We start from the raw sequence: 22,932 nt of genomic DNA on the forward strand, positions 1-22,932 counted from the left end.
GTGGGAAGCTTTCCTAGAGTCAGCAACATCTAAGCAGTCTGGGCAAGACAAGAAAGAATGAGAGATGGTCTATGCTAAGGAAGTGATATCTGTAACTGCCATGAGCTGTAAATCATAGCTCCTTTAGGGAACTAAAGTAGTTAAGGACAGCAGCAGGGGATGTGGAAAATCTGAGGCTGCAGAGGGAAAGCAAGGCTAGATCACAAAAGATTTTATACGTCATTCTAAGGAGATGGGAATTCACCCCATCAATGATGGGGAATCATTGAAATTTTATACATGACATGGTCAGATTTATATTTCAGAAAGACTGGCATCAGGGTGGAGAATGGATTTCACTATCTAGTTATTTCCCTGAAACAGGCCCATATTCTCCCCTTCCCTACCTTATCTTTCTGTGGCTCTGAATAGCCCAGCTCCAGACCTCTTTTCCCATAAGTATTCTCAAACAAAACTAATTATCAGAATCAGTTTGAGACCTTATAAAAAATACAGATTATATCTGAGCCCACCTCACAGTACTAGGTTCTAATGGGGACAGGGCCTGCCAATCTCTATTTTATAAAAGCTTTCCATATGATTCCAAGGTAGGTGGACTATGGACAGAATTGGGGGACTAACATAGACTGTCACTTGCACCACGGCACAGATGTATCGGTGAACATCAGCAGTGTGTTTAGCTTGCTGAATTAGATTGAAGATGCCTGGAGTAGGTCTTACTCTAAATGTCTTCCTTCTCCACGATCTACACATCCACTCCTAGGACTAGGAAAATCAATCCCTTACTTAAATCCTCCAGAAGTTTCCCTTGTTGTTTGAATAACACGTCCAAACCTTGGCATGACCCTTTAGACAGCATGATCTGGCTCCAATGACCTCCCTTCTCCAGCCACACTTCCCTTTGTCTTGCACTGGTTATTAGCTGTATAGAGAGGGAATGTTAATGCAATGTACTCCCCAACTTCTACTTTCTCAATTAAGTTAAGGATGGATATGGAGTTGGGAAATTATGTAAAGCAGTAAAGATCTGAAAACTGTCTGAGGAGAATTACAAAGTGACTTGACTTAGGAACATAAAGGGACTGCTGGTCAACCACCAAGACTCCCCTGAGTTAACATATTTCTAGGACAACCATGTTATTTCCTCCAAAGCTCAAGAACCCAGAAGCAGAGAAAATTGATAATTTGTCAACTAGCATTTGAATATTGGCAAAACAGAAAGTCAAGAGATAAGAGAATTATGGGTGCTGGTATAAAAGAAATAGAAAATTTCTGGAATGACCTTAAAAAATGATTTGGCTGATTTGCTCCAAGGCACAGAGGATCAAAACATGAATGCCCCTGTTTTTGCCATACTCAGTCTGTTTAGCAATGGCTCGCCATTTGATTTAGTTCTGGTCTTTGGCTTGTTCTCTAATGGTTCCAACTCACATTCTGTTATGTTACCCAAGAGCATGGTGAGGAACACGACAGATAGAAGGTGCCAGAGGCAAAGTAAGTAACTTAATTTTCCAGGACATAAATAAAACTACCACGGTAATCCTATAACAAGGTAATAAAGGTTTCATAATGATTATTTTCCTTCTAAGTTAGAGCTATGACTTACAAGTATGATTTTTATGGTTATAGCGTATCCATGCAGTAGACCTTCTTTATTTAAACTGATATTTTGCATCTCATACAAGACTCAGTATATATTAAGATACAAATATATGTCAATATACAAATATGTATATTTTCAACATGAAGATATTGGAATGCCTTAAAGCAGTTATATTTAAACATTCTGTTAATAAAAATTAAACTACATTTTTTTGTTTGAATGATTTCAGATTTTTTTTAAGGTGGGGAGGGGTAAAGGGAAAGAGAGAGAAGATCCTATGCCTAGCACAGAACCTGATGCAGGACCCAATCTCACAACCCTGAGATCATGACCTGAGCCAAAATCAAGAGTTGGATGCTTAACCAACTGCGCCACTCAGGCGCCCCTAGATTGTTTTTAACTAAACCAATGCCTTAAATTAATCCAGTTAGCTTAGTTTTCAGGTTTATCATTTCCTTTCTCTTTCCAGTGTACATTCATGTCAATGAAAACAACAGGAGCGGCTGCAGTAAAGCAAGCGGTGTTGGAGGCCAATGGCTAAAATCAGATTATCAAGGACATTTACTTACACGTTCACAGCTGAAATTTCAACGTACAACATTTTCTCCTGAAAGGAGACACTTCCTCATCACTGAAATGTAGACTTTGGTTATCAAATTCCATCCATATTACATCACTGGGTGGTGAAATTGACCCACAATAGAAAGTGAAACCACATACACTTTTTCTGGGAGGAGAAAAGCTAAAGACAAAAGTAAGCAATGGATTTGTTTTCATAAGCTTATTGTGACTGGTGCCTTCTTAAGTAGGGTGAGTAGTCGCAAAGAGGAAGGAAATAGAATGTATCTGGAATGAGGGCAGAGAAAGGGGGTCTAGACTTGACCCCCCATCCCAGGATACTCTGTAATGTAAATCTTCGTGGACCAATGCAGTTTAGAATTTGTGAACACTGATCCTTTTTCTGTTCTTGTGTACACTTGTACAGTTTGGGTGTATGCAAGTGGTTCTTAAAACATTTTTCCTGATGTTTCACTCTATTTACCTTCTGGAAAATCCATCGAGTGTGTGCATGTCCTTATAAAATTAGTGGAAACTTGTACATACTACATCAATCATTTACAGATGTGCATTGCGTCCCTTCTCTCCATTACGCCATGAATTATGAGGAGAGCACCTCTGTCCCAAAGCAACCTGTGCAGTCCAGCCATGCATTCCCACTGCCAGTCAGGAGTGTCCATCACTGTGCAGTGCAAACATCCACACCGGGACGCACTGCTCTGGAAAACCGTCCTGCTTCTCCTGGCCCAGCACCACCAGCCCACTCTTCTTAATGAGGCTCCGAAGGATGTCCATGTCCCGAGTCACACTGCTGTCAGAGAGATCGAAGATACAGCCCTCCCGAGCCACGTTGTCCTTCAGGACGATGACACCATTTTCTTTCAGGCCAGCTCGGCACCGGGAAAGAAATGCAAGAAGGTCTTTATCGGTCAGGTATCCTACAGGTGAGGCCAAGTAGATGGGGAACAGGATGAAATGGTGGATAGGAGGGAAGAGAACAGGAAGGTAGGAAAGACCACAAGGCTAAGAATTAAGAGACGATTTGTTCACGCATTCATGAATTATTTAATAGCCTGAATTGTTCTAGTTGCAGGAAGCTTTGAGAATTTAGGTAAGAAGATAGGCATCCTCTCTGAGAAGGTTCTATATACCATCTATAAAATAGGTATTCTGTTAGCTGGTCTAGCTACCTCACAGGCACAAAATAAACTATTGCTTATCCCATGAGTCCCTGCCATTGTCCCCGGACAACACAATTTTGTCATCACTCCTCTGTCTCCTAGACACATACACTCACTTAGACCAAAATCTAATTCATTGCTATCTCATTACCTGGGAATTTAAATCCAAGAAAGTCTGGTTTTGCCAATAAATGGGGATAAACTTTTTTTGACCCCACTTTTTAAAGTTTTTCAAGTATTTGGTTTTCTTCTTAGAGTTAGATTGGTACAAAGGTGCTCCATCCTTAAGGATGGGAATTTTCAGGCTTGTAGCTGAGGATCTTAGGGCAAAGATTGGGAGGACCAGAGCTTTGGGGGTTTCTATGATGCTTAAGTCTAGCTAACTGCTCTAAGCACAACTACAACTTTATCTCCCTTTACGTCTTTGCTCCTTCTCCACAAATCCTCAAATTACCCCCAGGTATTGTCTTCTGTATCTGGAAAGGAGAGAAAGGCAGATGTTAGGCCATGCAGGACTAACCAGAGACCCACTGAATCCAGATGACATCATATCTGCCCAGTGGGGGTGTAAATTCCTGCAGGTTGTAGCAGTGGTAGCTTTCTACCTTGTCCCCACTGAGCTGCAGGTAGTTCTGGGCTTCGAGAAGAAAGGATTCCATCATGTCCACCAGTTCCACGCTGTTGAAAACCGGCAACAAGACATGCTTGCTGACCCTTCCTATCCCAGAGCCGCAATCCAAGGCGCAGTCTGTCCCAGCTCTCCCGGGGCCCTGCAGAAAGGTACCTTGTGGAATACTTCAAATACAAACACTGACCCTGAGCCTGGGACACTCCAATAACCTCTTTAAACCAACTTAATTTTGGTCAGTTTCATGTAATAAAATGCACTATTTTAAATGTATCGTTCAGTGAGTTTGGACAAAGTACACAGGCATGTACCCGCTACCACGATCAAGTTCTAGAACATCCAGTTACTTTTTTCAAAAAATATCCAACATTGCTAGTTTTCACTTTCTTTCTTTTATCCAAATATAGGTCTTCAAAAGAATTTCAAAGTAAGATTTTGGAATATAATATCTTAGGTTTAAAAATTTGGCAATTTTCTCGAAGAAATGGGCCACTGAAAGCCCTTTAAAAGTAGAATTGTATTAACTGCAAATTTGGGTCAAGTCCACAGCTAAACGGACCTGCAGGGTAGCTTATTGCTATGTTTAAAAAAAAAAAGGAAGGAAGGAAGGAAGGAAAGAAGGAAGGAAGGAAAAAGAAGAGGGGAGGAGGGGAGAGAGAAGGGGAAAGGGAAGAGAAGGGAGAAGGGAAGGGAAGGGAAGGGAAGGGAAGGGAAGGGAAGGGAAGGGAAGGGAAGGGAAGGGAAAGGAAGGGAAAGGAAGGGAAAGGAAGGGAAAGGAAGGGAAAGGAAGGGAAAGGAAGGGAAAGGAAGGGAAAGGAAGGGAAAGGAAGGGAAAGGAAGGGAAAGGAAGGGCATGGCGAAGCAGTGAGAGAGCCTTTCAGGCCAGAATTTTACTTCAAACACAGCACAGTCACATGGATAGAAGGTGTTTGCAGCAAAGTCTCCTTGTCTCTTTTCATGCTAGAAATTGTTTTCTGCCTTTGTAAGAGAAACTACATGATTTACTGGGCACAAATTCCCCCTGAAATTATTTTTATAATGTAGGTCTATACACTAAATTAACTGGAGGTGAAGGATGGATAAGTGGTGCAGGGGGAAATCAGCCAATGAAAACTTTCTCAAACTTACTTCTCTAAGGTAACATATACATATACACGTGTATATACCAGCTGAAACTTGAGATATGTGTTTCTTGGTCTCTATATTATCTTGTCTAGATTACTTGGTCATAGTTGGGATGACTGCTAAATATGTTTTGTGCTAGAAATTACAGTAATAAGGTACTTATGTTGCCAATCAAGATCTGAAGAAGAAAGCCTACTCTTGTTTTCACAGGAACTAAGGATTTTAAAAAAAACATTTAGCTAAGGATCAAGAGGTGAAGTTTGAGCAGAAGGAAACATCAGAAATGCTGCTTTCTGGTCCACCCAAAAGGCCTTCTTTACAGCAATAAAAGCACAATGAAAAACAAAAAGTGAAGCAATTATAGCCTCTTTTCAAATGGAATCATAATAACCATGACTTATCAAGTGCTTATACATAGAAGTTCTTTGCATCTGTAATAACTATAATAATGAAAACAATTCCACAAAATAATGATTATCCCCCACTTTGAGGCTGAGGAAACTTACATTTCTAATACCACACAACTAATGGCTGAATTAGGACTTGAACAGGGAACTGTGTGACTGCAAAGCCAGTTCTACCTTACGGTTGTCACCTCAAGTGCCAACTCTGATTCCCCTGGTAGGATGTGTCTAATGCTATGTTGAAAAAATCCTAAGGCTTCATTGAGACTCAACGAAGGAAAGAGTTCTGTGATTGACTAGTGATGTCTGCCTTGAGTATGGGAAGGGGAAGTGGTGGTACATGTGCCATTGGTTTGCCTACTTACACCATGGCACCTCCCTCATTCAGATATTAAAATGTGAACTAATTTGGAAAAATAAAAAAGGTCTAGGCTAAAGGTTTATGTTGTGAACACCATAAAGAAAACAGCTTTTAAGTAAATCCATAACATAAACAAGATGGGGAAAGTATAGGAAAATTCTTTGAAGCTACTGAAAATGATGTTAGTAGAAATTTATATCCTCAATTAGAGATTATAACTACAAATTTTTCTTATCATTACTTGGCCTTAAAGTCTCTATAGGTCATGTTGGTCACATTTTGTAGCAAGTGGTCTTAGAATTAGAACCACAGAATGATAAAGCAAAGAGGGCTCCGAGACTTGTGCCAGAGGAGTTTAGATGAAAATAGCTGACCTCCTTTATCTCAATGAACTAAATAAACCTGAAGCTGCTCTGGTTAAAGGGAGGCAGGGCCTCACCCACTCACCCTACCTATCATTCTCCCAGTAAGACCTTGAAGGATCTCAACAAAACTCCAGAGATTTTTTAAAGCATTCATGTCTAATTTCCCTACTTTTTTAGACAAAGAAACTGAGGTTCAGAGAGGTGAACTGTTTGAAATAGAATTCCCTTGAAAATTCTCACCCTCTGATTTGTATTTTTCTCCAATTTAAATGTGTGATATTTGACTGTAGTTACTTCTGAAACAATGGTTATTTACAAATACATTAAGGTATCTTTGACCCTAGTTCTGTGTACTGCTAGTCTCTCACCACTATTGCTTAGTTCTCTTTATTCTTTTCCACTACACGTACTGACACTGCTTCCCCTATCCTGGCACCAAACTTCTCTCTCATTCACACACGACTCTTCTGGGAAGGAGTGTTTAAAGACAGACCTCAGATACACCTCCTGCCTCTTGGACGCCATGGCTGCCCCTATTAAAACCCTGGTGTCTTTCCATGAATGTGACTGGACCTACATATCATGAATGATTTCAAAACAAGAGGTTCTGTTATTTCCATTGTCACTTATGATGCTGTCTTCCTACATATGGATTCATATAAAAGAGTAAAATATGCTCTTAGGAATTTCATTTTAGTTTTGATTCTGCCTCTTTATTTTGTTTTGAAGAACATCATTTTAAGTTCATCCAGTGGAGTTTAAAACTAAAAAGAAAGTGTTAAATTCCACTGTATAAAAACCATGAAATAGAACAAGTCAGACCCAGAGTTTTTAGTCATCCAATCTCTGTGAGAGGTCAAAAGATAAATACCATCAAATACTGATTACTTTTTATAAATTGCTGCTTTCCCCCACTGGAAAGCTAAAACTGAGGAAAGTTATTGGCCACAACATTGACATCATCTTGGTATCATTTGTTTATTTGCTAAAATAAACATATTTGTAACAAGTTTAAACACCTTTTCCCACTGTTCTGTGTCACTAAGTGGTGAAAGGAAAGCAAAACTTTAAATTAAACAATCTGCCTTTTCCCAGTTGACATAAGGATAAATCATGTCAGGTACTCATATTCCCTAACTCCTTGTATCTTGACCTGGATACTAATTTAGCAGATTATTAAGGTCAAAGTACCAAAATATCATTTCTTTAAAAAGACTGTTTGTACTTAGTTAGAGGTCACAGTTTCACAATGAGCCTTGTCTACTAAGAAGGACTCCTTATATTTGTTTGAAAAGAGCAGGCTGCTCTTTTCCAACATAAATACGCAAGCACAAGACTGTTTCCTTTCCCAAGTCCGTGGGCATGTGTACGGGCTCTGTCTGACCAGCATCCCTGTGGTCAGCTTGGCATTCCACATGGAGTGACAAGGCAGCTGGATTACTAACTAAGCTTCTGAAAGGCACTGTGATCAAAGTCGGCCTCACCACGAGGCAAGCAGGAGGGATTGCTTTCGGCCAGGCTGGAGGAGGATTGAGGTCTGTGGTACACACACACACACACACACACACACACACACAAGCAAGGATTTTTCTGCTTCATGAGACAAATGGAAAAATATGTTGTGGTTAAGAGCAGAGAGTTTGGTGTCAGAAGACCCGGTTGGGCTTAAGTCCCAGCTCCGTCTCTCACCAGCTGCATCACCTTGACAACTTATTTAACATCTCCAAACCTCAGTTTCCACAACTGTAAAAAACCAGGATAATAATAGTACTTACCTTCTAGAACTCTTGTGAAACACAATCAAGACAGTACTTCTAAAGCGCTTAGCAGAGTGACTATCTCAGAAAAACCACTCCTTGAACTCAGTCAGCCATACTGATTAGAAATACTCCAGGTTGCCATGACCTGTAAACAGCCATGGCCATCAGCTCCAGCCTCACGCACATCGGCCCCGGGAAGTGCTCCTTCCTGATCCAATTCTCTCTGCTCAGGTACTTGGTGCTCCGGGGAGGTTGGAGGTAAAGTGAGTCTCACCTCAACACTAGGGGTATTCTTAAGAGTCTGCTTCTAAGGAGGTTGACAACCTAACCCAAAAACTTACAATATTTATAATGTTTCTTTTTTTTTTTTACATTTTTTTAGTTTAAATTCAATTAATTAACATATAATGTATTATTGGTTTCAGAGGTACAGGCCTGGGGTTCATCAGTCTTATATAACACCCAGTGCTCTTATCAGAATAAAATGGGCTCCACATTTCCAAGAGTTGACTTGAGAATGAATTGGGATGGAACCTGTTTGCCAGTTAGGACTTTATGTATACAGTAGGACCAACAGCAGTTTTATTGTGTCAGCAGCTCTGGTAAGTTTATTCTAACAACTCAATGAAGTTCCTTAAACTGTAATGAATGCATTTCATGAAAGCCTGTTATTATTAGTAGTAGAAATAAATTAGATTTATTGGGTGATAATTATGCACAACAAAGCAAGCACTTGATACATATTATCTCATTTGATCTTCACACTATCCTGTGAGGTAGGTTTTGTGGTTATGCCCTAGTCACCGGTGAGAAAACTGAGACTTAGAGCACTTCAGAAACAATTCCAAGGTTGCTTTACACTAAATAGAAGAGCCTAGTGACTCTGAAGCCCGAGATTTGGGGCACTACGCTCTACAGTCGGTCTCCATATGACAGGGAAGTAAGCAAACAGTTTCACCCGAGACCAGAGCTACAAACAGACCACGTTCTTTCAAGGCGAAGTCTGCACTATGGATTATATAATATGAAGAGGTTCTACTGTACTTATCACTTTAAAACCAAACATAAGCATGCATTTCCTTACTGTATTGAATTTGTAGTACAGGAAATCAATAAATCGCCCCAAGATCCCAAATGGCATCTCTCGTCAATCATTTGGGTGTCAACTATTTCATCTGTAATACTAAAAAGAGAGGTCTTCTTAATCCCCATATTATAATATTAGCACTACTAGTTCACCTTCTCCTGAAGCATGAGATTAGCTGGTACTAGGATGGTGAAATGCCAAGGAGTTTGATGAGACCTGTCCTTTCTGAACATCTTAAAACAGGCTTTCAGGCTAAACTCTTGGCTGAGCTATATGGCTTTATTATTTTTTTTATATTTTTAATAAGTTTTATTTTGTTATATTAGTCACCATACAGTACATCCCCAGTTTTTGATGCAATGTTCCATGATTCATTATTTGTATCCTTCTCCTACCGATCTTCCTATTTCTTATGTTCCATAAATGACTGAAACCATATGATAATTGTCTTTCTCTGCTATATGGCTTTAATATGACTTAAATGACAACACAGAAGCATGTGAGCTCAATGTTTGCAAAGACTTTGCTTCCTTATCAAGCTTCAGTTGGATAACTCACCCCAACAAATTTCCTAAGAAATTCCCGAGAAGCCTGGATATCTGGGTTGGACAGTTCAATGAAATTTCCCATCATACCCTCTTCTGTAGCAGGTACTTCTTGGTAGAAAAGTTTCGCTCTGGCATAGAACTGCATCTCACCATTGATGACTTGACTTGTTAAAGCGTACAATTTCACTGCAAATTGAAATATTATTATTTATTAATATTTACATGACAGAACAAATTCACTCTTATCATACACTGAATTGCCCTTAGAAGCCTGTGAATTTGTGCTGTAGAGGAAAGGTATAGTCAGAAGATCTGGGTTTCAGTTCTGGTTCAGTGACTCATTATGTAACCTTAGGAAAACTTCTTAACCCCTCTGATCTTCAGGTATCCCATGCATAGTGGCATTTTCATGACTTATTAACCCTATAGTTGAATGAAACTTCAGCTTATTACTGTATTTTTTAAAAGTTTAACAGCTTTTACTCTAATAGAATGAAGAATGTTACAAGTTTCATAGTGAGTTTTATCTTTGAGCTCCAAATGTTTTACGAGAATTTAATCATTAATCCTTACTTCTAATCACAAGGTACATTCAGGGTAGCTATTTTTTTCACCCCTTTTTCTTTTTCTTTTTTTAAATTTTTTATTATGTTATGTTAGTCACCATACAGTACATCATTAGTTTTTAATGTAGTGTTCCATGATTCATTGTTTGCATATAACACCCAGCACTCCATGCAATAATTGCCCTCCTTAATATCTATCCCCGGGCTAGCCCATTCCCCCACCCCCGCCCCTCTAAAACCCTCAGTTTGTTTCCCAAAGTTCATCCCTGCTATTCCTTATGTTCCACAAATAAGTGAAACCGTATGACAATTGTCTCTCTCTGCTTGACTTATTTCACTTAGTATAATCTCCTCCAGCTCCATCCACGTTGATGCAAATGTTGGGTAATCATCTTTTCTGATGGCTGAGTGATATTCCATTGTATATATGGACCACATCTTCTTTATCCATTCATCTGTTGAAGGGCATCTCAGCTCCTTCCACAGTTTGGATATTGGGGACAATTCTGCTATGAACATTGGGGTGCATATGGCCCTCTTTTCACTACATCTGTATCTTTGGGGTAAATACCCAGTAGTGCAATTGCTGGGTCATAGTGTAGCTCTGTTTTTAACTTTTTGAGGAATCTCCACACTGTTTTCATTGTTTTTTCAAGCAACTCATACTGAACTATCTCTTTGTACCAACATTACAGAAGATGTGCTTGAGCTCTTTCTTCTGAAAATAAAATAATAAAAAAAGATTAAAACATTTATTGAGCCATTATTCTGTACCAGGTAGTATGCTAGGCACATTCACATATACTATGTCACTTCATTTTTAAGAAACCATATGAGGCATTATTTTAAGACATTTATTTTTAGAAAAACATATGTTCCGATTTCTGAAGAGTAAACGTGGATGTATGTGGTTTTTTTGTAGATGAAAATGCACCTCTTCAGATATAAAATATTTTCATTAGAGGACATTCAGGTGGAAATGATAAAAGTAGATGAAAGGAAGGAATTTCTGGTTCAAGACTGTAGGCTGAATACATGCATTTGTCTTCCCTCCTTCCCCATATTCCTCCCAAATTGTTTTAGTAAACTCAATACATAACAGTGAAGAAAATGAGAGGGGGGCCACTGATGGATTTGTGATTTCAACAAATGTCTGGAAGACAAAAAGCTGATGGAACAAAGCTAAAAACTTTTTCAGCCTTGGGTAGATGCAAAAGGAAATAAGAATTAATCAAAAATCTCTCTACAAGCCAACCAGTGAGAGGACAAATGCACCCTCCCAAAAGCAACACGTAGCACAGCTATAATCCTGGGTGGGGGAGTGTCTTCTCTTAAAAAGAAATTAATAATTGCCTAAGGGGACCTAAAGCAGTTAATGTTAGGATCCTGGAATACTACTCATTTTAGCATACAGATGACTCCAAGCATCTCATCTGCTCACACAGATCAGAGTCTGGTAAGATCTACCTGCACATGTACAGCTCCTTGTCATCCTTTCTATTCATGGGAGACATACTTAACAGAGGAAACCTTCTCTATTACCTAGAATCATTGAACCTGTCCTTTATCTCTAACCACAGATAAAAAATGATTTCCAAACTCATGGGGGTAAAACAGCAGTCTGAAAGAAAAGATAGAGATAAACAATTAGAAATTACCCCAAAGGAAATAGAAATAATTCAGGAAATGGATGAGGATGTAAACCAAAACTGAATAGAAAAAAATATATCCTTGGAGAGATATGAGAACTGGTGCATCCATAAATCAAAAAAAAAGATACCAAGAAAGTGATAATTTAAAGAGTAGCAAAGAATTCTTAGAGATTAAAGTTTTGATTACCAAAAACTTTGAAATAGAACATTGAATAAATTTGTCAGAACATAAAAAAAGAGATAGATATGAAAAACTGAGGTAAATAGATTAGAGCTATAAAGACTTAATTCAGGAGGCCCAAATATCAAGCCAGTTAGGATTCTCAATAACAGAGAAATGGAAGGAAGAAAATTATTAAAGAAATAATAAAAGAAAATTCCCCAGAGCTGTAAGTGATTGTAGAGTCCAACAACAACTGAGCAGCATGGATTTAATTAATAATAATAATAATAAATTAAACAAAAGCCACATTTACACAAATCCTTAGGAAGTTTCAAAACACAAAGAGTAAGAATCATAGAAGTAGAAGATCCTTAATTATTTACAAGGAAAAAGGTGGTTGATCTTCAAGGAGGGTTGCCAGATTTAGCAAATAAAAATATGAGTCAAACAATTAGTTTTGAATTTCCTATAAACAATAAAAATTTCTTAGTATATGTATGCTTGAAATGTTGTATATTTCATGGGGCATACTTATACAAAAAATTATTCGTTGATCATTTTAAATTCACATTTATCAAGAGTTTTATATTTTATCTGGTGACTACATTCAAAGGACTAGAATCAGGCTTATAACACAGATTTCATTAGAAACATTAGAAAACAGGGGCACCTGGCCAGCTCAGTCAGTTGAGCATGTGACTCTTGATCTGGGGATTGTGAGCTCGAGCTCCATATTGGGTGTAGAGAGTCCTTAAAAATAAAATCTTTAAGAAAAAAATTAAAAACTAGAAAACAAAGAAGCAATGCTATCGATATTCTGGCAGAAAATTATTTTGAACCTAAAACTTAATGCCCAGAAAGAATATTTACCTACCATGGATTCATTCTTCAGAAGTTTCTTGAAGCTATATTCCAGCCCAGTAAGGGTTAAAATCAAGAGAAGATATGTGTCAAAAGACAATGAAATTAACCCAGGAATCCAATGAAAAGAAATCCCAAAATGACAGATACATATCATATCTAGAAAGAAATCAGTCTTTATTACAACAGAAACTATAGGCTTCAGAAACATAAGTTCATCCAGAAATAGAATGAATTAGATCCTGAACAATAGAGTAAGAATCTAAGAGACATTAATGATATTCTCAAGAAGACATATTTTTTATCGCAACCATCACAAATAAAAGATAGGTGAAAGTTCCAAGCAAAATATATAACAGTATAAAAATGTTATGATCAGTATATAAAGCAATTCAAAATAAACATAATTTTCCATAGAAAGAGTATGAGAAAAGAGAATCTATTTAACCTTAACTAGAATCATTTTTCTTCTGGTAACACCAAGGTCGTGAAATTGAAATAAAGCGCTTCTTGGCTCTTAATTGAATAACAATTACATAGTCCCAAATTTCGCTTCTAAAAGTTAAAAATCCAACAAACACCACTTATAATGTTTCATCGTAATACATTCCATCTATGGAGTTACACTGGTATTTTCCAACTCAAAGATGGAGCCAATTTCTGGACCCTTGAATGGTCATGAGTTTGCTGAAAGAGATACAAGAATCAGTTCCAATGTACATTTCTAGAGGCTAACAATATTATATACTGTAGCTCCATATATATTAACTGTTATAGATTTTTTTAAATACAAATCTTTAAAAAGTATTGAATATATTCATGCTTTTTTGCCATTTTATACACATATTAACAACTGACTGAGAAAATACATTAAAAGGAGAGTCCTCAGGTTCAAAACATTGGGAACCACTACCCTATACCAATCTCCTTTCCCTAGCACTTAGTAAAGTGTTGTGCAAACAGCAAGTGGCTCAATAAATTCTACAGGATGACAAAGGTCAAGCATAACCATCTCAGTAACATGAGTGCTCCAAATTCTTCTCTATGTCTCAGAAAACCAGGCATGAAACCATAGCTCATAGCGTCTTCCCCAAGTTGCATGCTGCCTGGGATCACAAGCAAGCCACAGCCTAGTACTCTCCTGGATCCAACCAAAGCAGCAAAGCAGGCACTCTCATCATCACCTGCTTAAGTCAACTAGTTGGTGAAGTCTATTAAAACCCTTAATCTGGAAATGGGAATGGACCATTATGCCAGCAACATTTAGACCACAAGTGGATGCCAAGCCCAGCAGGGGTCAGACTCAATAGGTAGGTTTTTATGGTTATGGGCTTGAGTTCTCATTTTCACCTAATTGACAGGAGCATTTCACTAAAACGATATATGAGGTGTCATGGCCAGCCCCAGGTTCTCATGGCCAGCCCCAGGTTCTCCTCTCTTGATAGCTCGTGCAATGGTGCAAGTTGACTCAGATAAGGTAATCAGTCATCAGCCTGTGCCTTTTTATTATAGAAATACATCTAGCAGCTCATTCTTGTAGGATTGCAATGCCTCTCTGAAATTTGCAGTAGTCTAAGACAGAGTTCTTGATATACTTCTATTCGTTCTTGATATAATATGGTACTTATTTCTTGACCTACATTATGGGCTGAATTCCCAAGACCCTTGCAATGGTTTACTTGTTACAAAAAGGAAAGTAGAATACAAGTTGATTTGCCAGGAAGAATTATTTGGATCTTCTGAACTCTCTAAGGAAAATTTTAATAGCTAAGTGCTTTTGTCTGCTGAGTATCTTCTTGTCTTTTTGTTTCTGTTTTCTTCCTTTTTGTTTTTATAAATGGTTGGTTATAGTTATTTTAGACTTTATTCCAGAAGTTAAAACTGTTTGTCAACTGAAAATTGATGTGAGAGGATAGGTAGGTTAAATTTAGACATTTAGTTTAAAATGATTTGAGATAAGATATTGGATCATGTTAGCCTTTTATTTATAAATGAAAAAAACGCCCAATTAAGAGATGCCTTTATGAAGGGTAAGACCTTCCATAAAAGAGATTTGCAGATGAGGATTTCCCAATTTAGCCATTAAAGAATTAATGGAAGGAAGGAAGGAAGGGAGAAAGTATCTAGGTACCATGGAATATTATTCAACCATAAAAAAGAAAGAAAGCCTGTCATTTGTGACAGCATAGATGGACCCTGAGGGCATTATGCTAAGCGATATAAGTTAGACAGGGAAAGACAAACACCTTGTATGTGGAATCGTAAAAAAACTGAACTCATTTCTATTTTTTCACCAGCAGGGACAGTGGGAAGTAAGATTTTATCAGTGTTTCTGGTGGAATCCAAAGGTCTGGTGTGTCAGAATACTAGCATACTAGTCATTATCATGTCTCAGGATTGCCCCGAGGGGCCCTCTAGGTTTGATTTGCCCCCTGAATGCTTTAGGTGTCTGGTGTTTTTGATCTCTAAAATAATGCACTACTTGCCCTAAAAGTATTAGGGGGCTGCTTCTTTTTCAGCTGAGGGCTAATTCAGTGGTTCCTAATTCTTACCAGGTTTGAACACAAATGAGGTGACCAAAGGGAGGGCCAGAGGGACAACACACTTTCCCCACTTCGGCAAGGATCTACCACCCCACGTCACATTCCCTACCCAGTTGGCTGAGCGTCTTCCCAACTCCCTACTCCTACTTGAGCCTTCTACCTCACCTACTGTCAAATTTTAGAAAGCTAGAAGTTAGGCCAAGATAGTGGGGACAGATTTCTCATGGTGAGATTTGCATCAGAAGAGTCAGGCCCTGATTCAGCCGTCACCATGTGTCCTGGGAACCTCTGTGGCATCCTCTGGGGGTCTCTATCACTCTATTTCCAGCACTTACCATTATGCTTAACACATAGTAGGCCTCTTTTGAATATCCACTGACTAAATGAATATCTTGTTTTTTGTTCTTTGAATAGCATGTAGTTTCAATGAAGTAGAGAGTGGCTAGAGGGAAAAGCTGACATAAATGACACAAGTTACATTTTTCGTATAGTTTATAAGATATCTATCTAATTAGGCACACCCATATAATAAAAAAACAGTAACTGCCATTAATTAAACATGGATGTATGCACTACCTATGCTTACCATCCATATCTAAGAGACTAAGTAAGATAGATGTTATTACCTATGGAAGAACACAAGACAGCAAGAGGTTACCTAAATTACCCAAGATCAAGTAGCTAGTAAGGACACAACTGGAATTTAAACCCAGGTCTATTTAAATCCAAAACCCATATCTCATCCCTCTCATGCCATGTGTGTATCTGAAAGTCTGCTAAATAAAAGAGGAGGCTATCTGTTCTCCACTTCTTTAAAGCAAAATAATCTTGCAGCATCTGCATTGCAAAGGTAACAGCAAACGTCTGAACAACGTATCACTGTTCAATAAGTTGTGCAGCCATGACTCCTCCATGGGGGTAAAATCAATTTGAAACAATCCCAGAGGTTATATGCTGAGTTTTATTTGGCAGTCCCATGTGTCTTACAGGAAGTGTTTTTATTCACTCTGGCTTTTAGTTGTGATGGCGAAGAGGTGACCATTGTTATCAATTTCCTCCTTAGAGACTGATTCCTGTAGAATGAAAGAGGTAAGTGAAGGGTGGGTACTAAAAACTGGTGGGTACCTCCCAGGCACCAGGCATTATATTAAGCACTTTCATATCATCTCTTCACATTATCTCTTTTAATCCTCATAATGATAACATGAAACTGGGGTTATATTCATCATTTTGCAGATGAGTGATGAGAGACTCAGAAAACTTTGGTAACTTAAAATCACATAGAAATGAAGCCACATCCTACCCCATCTATTCTGCTAAACTCTGTGGAGCCACTATTCTTTTTTTTAATGTAATATTTATTTTGTTATATTAGTCACCATACAGTATATCCCCAGTTCTTGATGCAATGTTCCATGATTCATTACTTGCATATAACACCCAGTGCACCATGCAATATGTGCCCTCCTTACTACCCATCACTGGCCTATCCCAATCCCCCACCCCTCTCCCCTCTGAAGCCCTCAGTTTGTTTCCCAGAGTCCACAGTCTCTCATGGTTCATTCCCCCTTCTGATTACCCCCCTTCATTCCTCCCCTCCCTCTCCCACCAATCCTCCTATCTCTCATGTTCCATATATGAGTGAAACCATATGATAATTATCTTTCTCTGCTTGACTTATTTCACTTAGCATTATCTTCTCCAGTCCCGTCCATGTTGCTGCAAATGTTGAGAAATCATTCTGACCGCTGAGTAATATTCCATTGTATATATGGACCACAGCTTCTTAATCCAGTCATCTGTTGAAGGGCATCTCGGCTCCTTCCACGATTTAGCTATTGTGGACATTGCTGCTATGAACATTGGGGTGCATATGGCCCTTCTGGAGCCACTACTCTAAATGTGAAGTTAGACTAAGCCTTTAACAATGTGCAGGAGTAATAGACTCTTACTCAGTATACGATTAACAAACAGTCATTGACTTCTATGTACTCGGAAATACGCTGTGGATCATGCTAGAAGGATTATTGAGTGGTTCACTTGTAGAAATATCTCCACTGGGCCTTAGATAAGCCCCCTTGAGAGCTGTATACAAACTGGAGATGTATACAACGGTTTTCCTATTTATTTCCTATTTGATCGCAAATAGCCACCTTTGGAAAAATCATTCACTCCAAGCCCCCAAGTGCACTTGTGCTGGTATAACTAGATTACACGAACCTACTCACTGGCCTGCCTATCTTGTTGATTATCTTAGTACAAAGCCAATGCTCTTCATAGACTAGGTTTATGTTCCTGTCAAATAAAAAAACATGGTAAAACTTACATTGCTGCCTACATAACTCAAGTTGCCATTTTCACTGGGAGGCAGCATGACTTTGAGACTCAAAAATGGTAGACTCTGGAGTCAGACTGCCTGGGTTCTAACTCTGCTCCCCCACCCCCAGCCAGGCAACCGTCAGCAGGTTGCTTAACTCCACGGCGCATCAGTCCCTTGGATATAGGGTGGGGAAAAGAACAGTACCACCTAATAGGCATGCTGTCAGGAGTCACTGAGATAATAATGTGCAAACCACTGAGAACAGTAACACGCTTGCTCCCATTTCTTCCTGAACAGGTGTTGTATTCAGTGGCACAGCTAAGCCTTTCTTGGAGATTTGAAGTAGGCATGCTCTTGCTTCCCCACGAATTTCCGAAGCTAGCCAAGGATGTTCCAGCAAATGTCCCCATGACTGAATATCCCTGCATAGTGTGCTGTGTGGGACTGGCTACTTAATGCAGGCAGTTGGAAGGAGGAAGGCAGGAAAGAAGGAATCAAAAGAGTCTGGTTAGCCACCGTTCTTCCCATAATTACCCCAAACAACAAACTCTCTGTGCAGACCCTACAGTAGCCATTCCCTACCCTTTCAAAGGCAGGGCTTTATTTTCATTTCTGTGAAGTTTTGAAATCATCAAAAGGAGGGGGAGCCAATTCCGAAACCCTTAAGTGGAGCAGCCACTGGCTAAGTTTTCATTTCAAACTGAAAAGTTTACTATCCCCTGCTGCCTGAAACCTCCCATACAGTGAGCTGAGCCTATCATCTTTGGTAATGCCTGTTCTAGGGTGACATTAAAAGAGGCCTGGCTCTGAGGAAGGAAAAGAAAAAACTAATTCTTATGAGCATTGACTATTTACTATATGCAATTGCTTTCAATTGCCCTGAGGAAAATGATACTCAGAGACTTTAGTAACTTGCACAGGTGACTTTCTCTCTCAGTAGCAGTGTCAGAATTTGAACTCAAGACTTTGCGACCTGCAATTAATTATTACTAAGGGGCCATTTAATCTGCTGTGAACAGGTACTGAGTTCTTTCTTTGTGCCAGTAACCTTGATAAATGCTAAATTCTACAGATATAGAGGAGGACGGGATGAATGAGTCATGGGAACTAGAGTCCAATCGGGGAACTAATCTAGGTACATGCATTCCATAAATAGACCTTATAATCTCCAAGGGGCAAAACCCAAGGGTAAGCAAGATAATCAAGGGTTTGGGGAAGACTTGTGATTGGATAAAAGTCATATTGACAGATGAGACCCATGTGCTGGTTCCTTTCTGCACCTGCAAGTAGCTTATAGTCCCTGGAAATGCTTTAGCTTCTGCCATGAGAAGAAAACACTGCAAAAAAGCTGAGTATTCACAGGGTCGACAGGCTGCCTTTCCTGTAACCTTAATTTAAACCTTTTAAGGATTAATAAAAAGCTATTTATTGATTTACCTCCATTACCATTTTATAAAATTCTGAAGAACAGAGACTGTGTTTGAATCTTCTCCAGTACGCTGAACAACACTTTGCACAGCGACAGAGTTCCGTAAATGTCTCTTACACTAAATTGAATTGATCGGAAATGTCCAGTGTTTCTATCTCTACAAAAGCTATGTTTTCCCCCCTCTCAGAAACATTTACTAGTGATCAGATATACATATAATCCCTCACATTGCTCATCATCCTTGCAGTTAGACAGGGCCACACAACTGGTTCTGGGCAATGGTCTCTAAACAGATGTAATGTATGTCCTTCTGGGACAAAATATTTATGGGCTAGTAGGTAAAACTTTAGCTCCTATCTTTCTTTATCATGGTGACTAGCAGTGTCCCAGAGAATGGAGGTTTTTTTTTTTAAGATTTTATTTATTTATTTGACAGAGAGAGACAGCCAGCAAGAGAGGGAACACAAGCAGGGGGAGTGGGAGAGGAGGAAGCAGACTCCCATAGGAGGAACCTGGTGCGGGGCTCGATCCCAGAACGCTGGGATCAGTCCCTGAGCCGAAGGCAGATGCTCAACGACTGAGCCACCCAGGCGCCCTTAGAGTGGAGCCTTTATCATCCTAGATCCCTGAATGCCTATGTGGAACAGAGCCTCCCTCCCCCATAATGCTTGTTGAAATGATACAGCAAAAACATAAAGTTTTATATGCTTAGCCATTGAGATGTTAAGGCTAGTTTGTTATCACAGGGTAGCATAGTCCATACAGACTAATATAGCCCCCACTTGCTAAAAATCAAAAAGATACTGTGGATGGGGCTTCCTCTGTTACTCTCAGGGGAAGCTAATGCCTGAGCTGAATCAGAGTCAGAGAAAATAAGCAGTACCTATTTATAGAAAACCAACTAAGTAAAATTGGGTCATGTTTGGCTTAGAAATGGACCAAGGGTTTTCAAACAGTGTTAATGGAAACTGATGGGTGCTATAGAAATGCCTCAGGAGCCACTGGTGAGGCTAGGAAGATAGAACAGGGAACACACCCTGTCCCCAACCTGAAGCAGAAGATGTTCACTTTTTCCTGTTTTATGCTGGGCTTCCATGGAATACTTTGTCAAAATGTTTGGTTTTTATTAATAATTTTTTTAAAGATTGAAAACCATTGATAAACCATCAGCACATTCACAGAGGAGAAAAACTGGTACAATCAGAATCACTCTACTGATTAACAAAAAGGTTTGAGACCAAATATAGTTTCTTTGTCCCAATTAATTTTCACCTGATTTTCAGAAGATACTGTTTTATTCTTTCTTTTTAATTCATCTTCAGCTGATTTCAGAGGTGAGTTCCTTTTTCTCTCTAGTAATTATTTTTAAAATTTGGCAGCCATCTGCCCCTTAGTGAGTATCTTAGTCATTGTAATCGATATCTTTCTCCAGTCTACTGTCACTAAGGCCACCAAGCTACTGTTATTGAGGTATGGCGCACACAAGACTCAAGAGTGTCTCTAGAAAAGCGGTGCTCTGCTAGTGTGTGGAGCAACCAGAACATTCTCACCTTCCAAATGGACTGCTCTACTTTTTCCATTTGGATACAAATGAGACACAACACATCCTAAAAGAATTACTTATGGGCAGTGTGATCTACTAGAAAGAGCCCTTGTCTTGGGTTCTTGCTTTGATATCTAAATGAGATCTGTCTAGATTAGATCTCATCATCGCTGAATTTTCTTTTCCCCATTTGAAAAAATAAGATGGGGGGGTGAGGGTGTGAAGGCGGGAGGAGAAAAATAACGATATTTATCCTATCCATCCCTAGGGGAGCTGCGAGGATCAAATAAAATCACAAATAAGGACATTTTTTAAGAAGCATCACATAAGTATGAGATGAAAGCATTTGTATGTCTAGAATTAAAGATCCCTTCAGAAATGGATTTATAAAAAGAAAATTTGGTAGGCTGCTAGCAGCTAGTTTCTTGAATGCAATAGAAAGAATTACGTAGCTGCTACGATGTCTGGAAACCCCGGCCACATCAAGTGCACAATGGGGCTTTCAGACAGCCTTAAGAAAACAGACTGGGGCTGATACATACTGGTCCTGCTTTCACTGGGGGAAAATATAAATCAAAGGGGGACACTTCATTCTTTAATCGCAAGTTATTTCCTCTTCAGTGCTGTTAAGAGTTCCTTGAAGTAACCCCTTTCACAGAGGCTGAGGAAAGTAGTGTAGACAAACCCGATAAGCTTTTTATTGCCCTATTGTCTAATTCCCTGAAAACTAGAGGAAATAGGGAAAAGGGAGACAGACCACTGCCCCAGGTTTTTTCTTTATATTCAAAGACCAGACTAAAATCTACTCCTTTTCGGCTCTCTGTCATTGTGACTCAGGAAAGCCAGAAAGGATCGTGTGGAGTGTGGGCTCATGCATACACGCACGCACGCACACACACAGAGAGAGAAAGAGAGAGAGAGAGAGAGAACAAGGACACCTTGATCTATTATCATTTAGTCTTTCTTTTAAACTCTTAGTTGACATATTACCACATTAACAGTCTCATCTTTGAGTTACCTCATTTGACCCCCTCTCAATTTTGGCAAATATTAAAAATGTCCTTCAAAACTCAGGAAATGCATTTCTGTAATCCTGGTTCTTGGGCAAACCAACACCCAGGGAAGCAAATCACAGTGCCTGAGGGTGCATGGGAATCCCAAAACAGAGGCCTGACTTGCCAGGCACACCTGATCTTTGCACCCTGCAAGAAAGAATGCCATCGAGACATTTAAGCCGCCTCACGTTCGTTGTGGGTTCTTTTTATCTGAAAAACGTCCTTGTTCTAACTTCTCTAGCAGAGGTCCCACGACTTCACACAGTCCCTCTTTCTTGTCCCTTATCTAGTAGCTCTGACTCACTTACCCAGGGGAATTTTTTCCAGCAGGTAGAGATAGCTCTGAAAGAAGTCATTGCGAATGGCTTTGTGAAGGATAAAGGACATGCTATGTCGACAGAGTTCATCGTCGGTCTTCTGCCAGCGGGATCTAAAGGCAAAATGGGCTCCCAAGTGGGCCATGGTGAAGGGGGATGAGAATTATTCCTACAGAGAAAGGAAGCTTGCCTGGCTGTTTCTTTGACTTAACCTTCCCTTCCTACACGAACTTGAGACTGTCATTTTAAACCAGCTCCAGTCCATCTATATCAGGAGAGGCTGTCATGGGGCGTGGGGGAGGGGCAGCAGACGTGGGAGGTCAAGCTCCTGGCACATCCCCATGTCTGATTGCTTGGGCGACACCACTCCAAGCCAGCAGGTGCTAAGTAAAGATGAAAACAGGCTGAGTGAGATCCTGCTTCACCCAGGAAAAGCAGCGTCCCTTCTTTAGCTGCCACTTCAAACAGGGAGGAGCACAAGCCGCGAACACCCTTTTTGCTTAAATTTGATTCTTAAATTGGAAGAGCCTAATTTCCATTTCAAAGTGTGGGGAATATATTGCAGGAGATTCTGTTTCCTGATTTCCATTACTCCTCCTGGAACACAGAATCCTCGTGTTACAAGGACCCTTCAAAGTCATCCTAGCCCACCAGGCTCCTCTCATCAGCGCAATCTTGCCCAGATCATTTCACAGGGGTGGATACATGTTTCCCATTTTCAAGGATTCTTCAAGAGACACAATTATATGAAAGCCTGTTTTGATGTTAAATACCCATCTCTCCCAGCAAACCAAACCCTTCCATCTAGCTTGCTCTAAACAATACCTCATCGTGTAAGCGTGTTTCTTCCTCTCTGTCATGGG

At 39.5% G+C, this 22,932-nt stretch overlaps 1 protein-coding gene across 1 annotated transcript; it reads right to left on the reverse strand.

Annotated features, from left to right (window-relative positions):
- Positions 1-1,764: 1,764 nt before the first annotated feature.
- NTMT2 (N-terminal Xaa-Pro-Lys N-methyltransferase 2) lies at positions 1,765-22,364 on the reverse strand. Its single transcript, XM_045797961.2, has 4 exons — positions 22,061-22,364; positions 9,631-9,806; positions 3,863-4,112; positions 1,765-3,099 (listed from the first exon to the last, which is right to left on the reverse strand). Exons 1-4 carry the CDS (start codon positions 22,212-22,214, stop codon positions 2,828-2,830), a joined length of 852 nt encoding a protein of 283 aa, XP_045653917.1. The 5' UTR covers positions 22,215-22,364; the 3' UTR covers positions 1,765-2,827.
- Between the last annotated feature and the right edge of the window lie 568 nt (positions 22,365-22,932).

This window comes from Ursus americanus, chromosome 2 (assembly GCF_024610735.1).
Source record: "Ursus americanus isolate L20-20 chromosome 2, mUrsAme1.1.p, whole genome shotgun sequence".
Lineage (NCBI taxonomy): Eukaryota > Metazoa > Chordata > Mammalia > Carnivora > Ursidae > Ursus > Ursus americanus.

What these genes read in the sequence shown, in the direction of transcription:
- NTMT2 (XM_045797961.2), bottom strand. Translation starts at nt 22,214, where the DNA reads ATGGCCCACTTGGGAGCCCATTTTGCCTTTAGATCCCGCTGGCAGAAG. An exon ending in GCTGGAAAAAATTCCCCTGG is followed by an intron (nt 9,807 to 22,060) that starts GTAAGTGAGTCA and finishes TTCAATTTGCAG; the next exon opens with TGAAATTGTACGCTTTAACA. An exon ending in TTCTTAGGAAATTTGTTGGG is followed by an intron (nt 4,113 to 9,630) that starts GTGAGTTATCCA and finishes ACCTTTCTGCAG; the next exon opens with GGCCCCGGGAGAGCTGGGAC.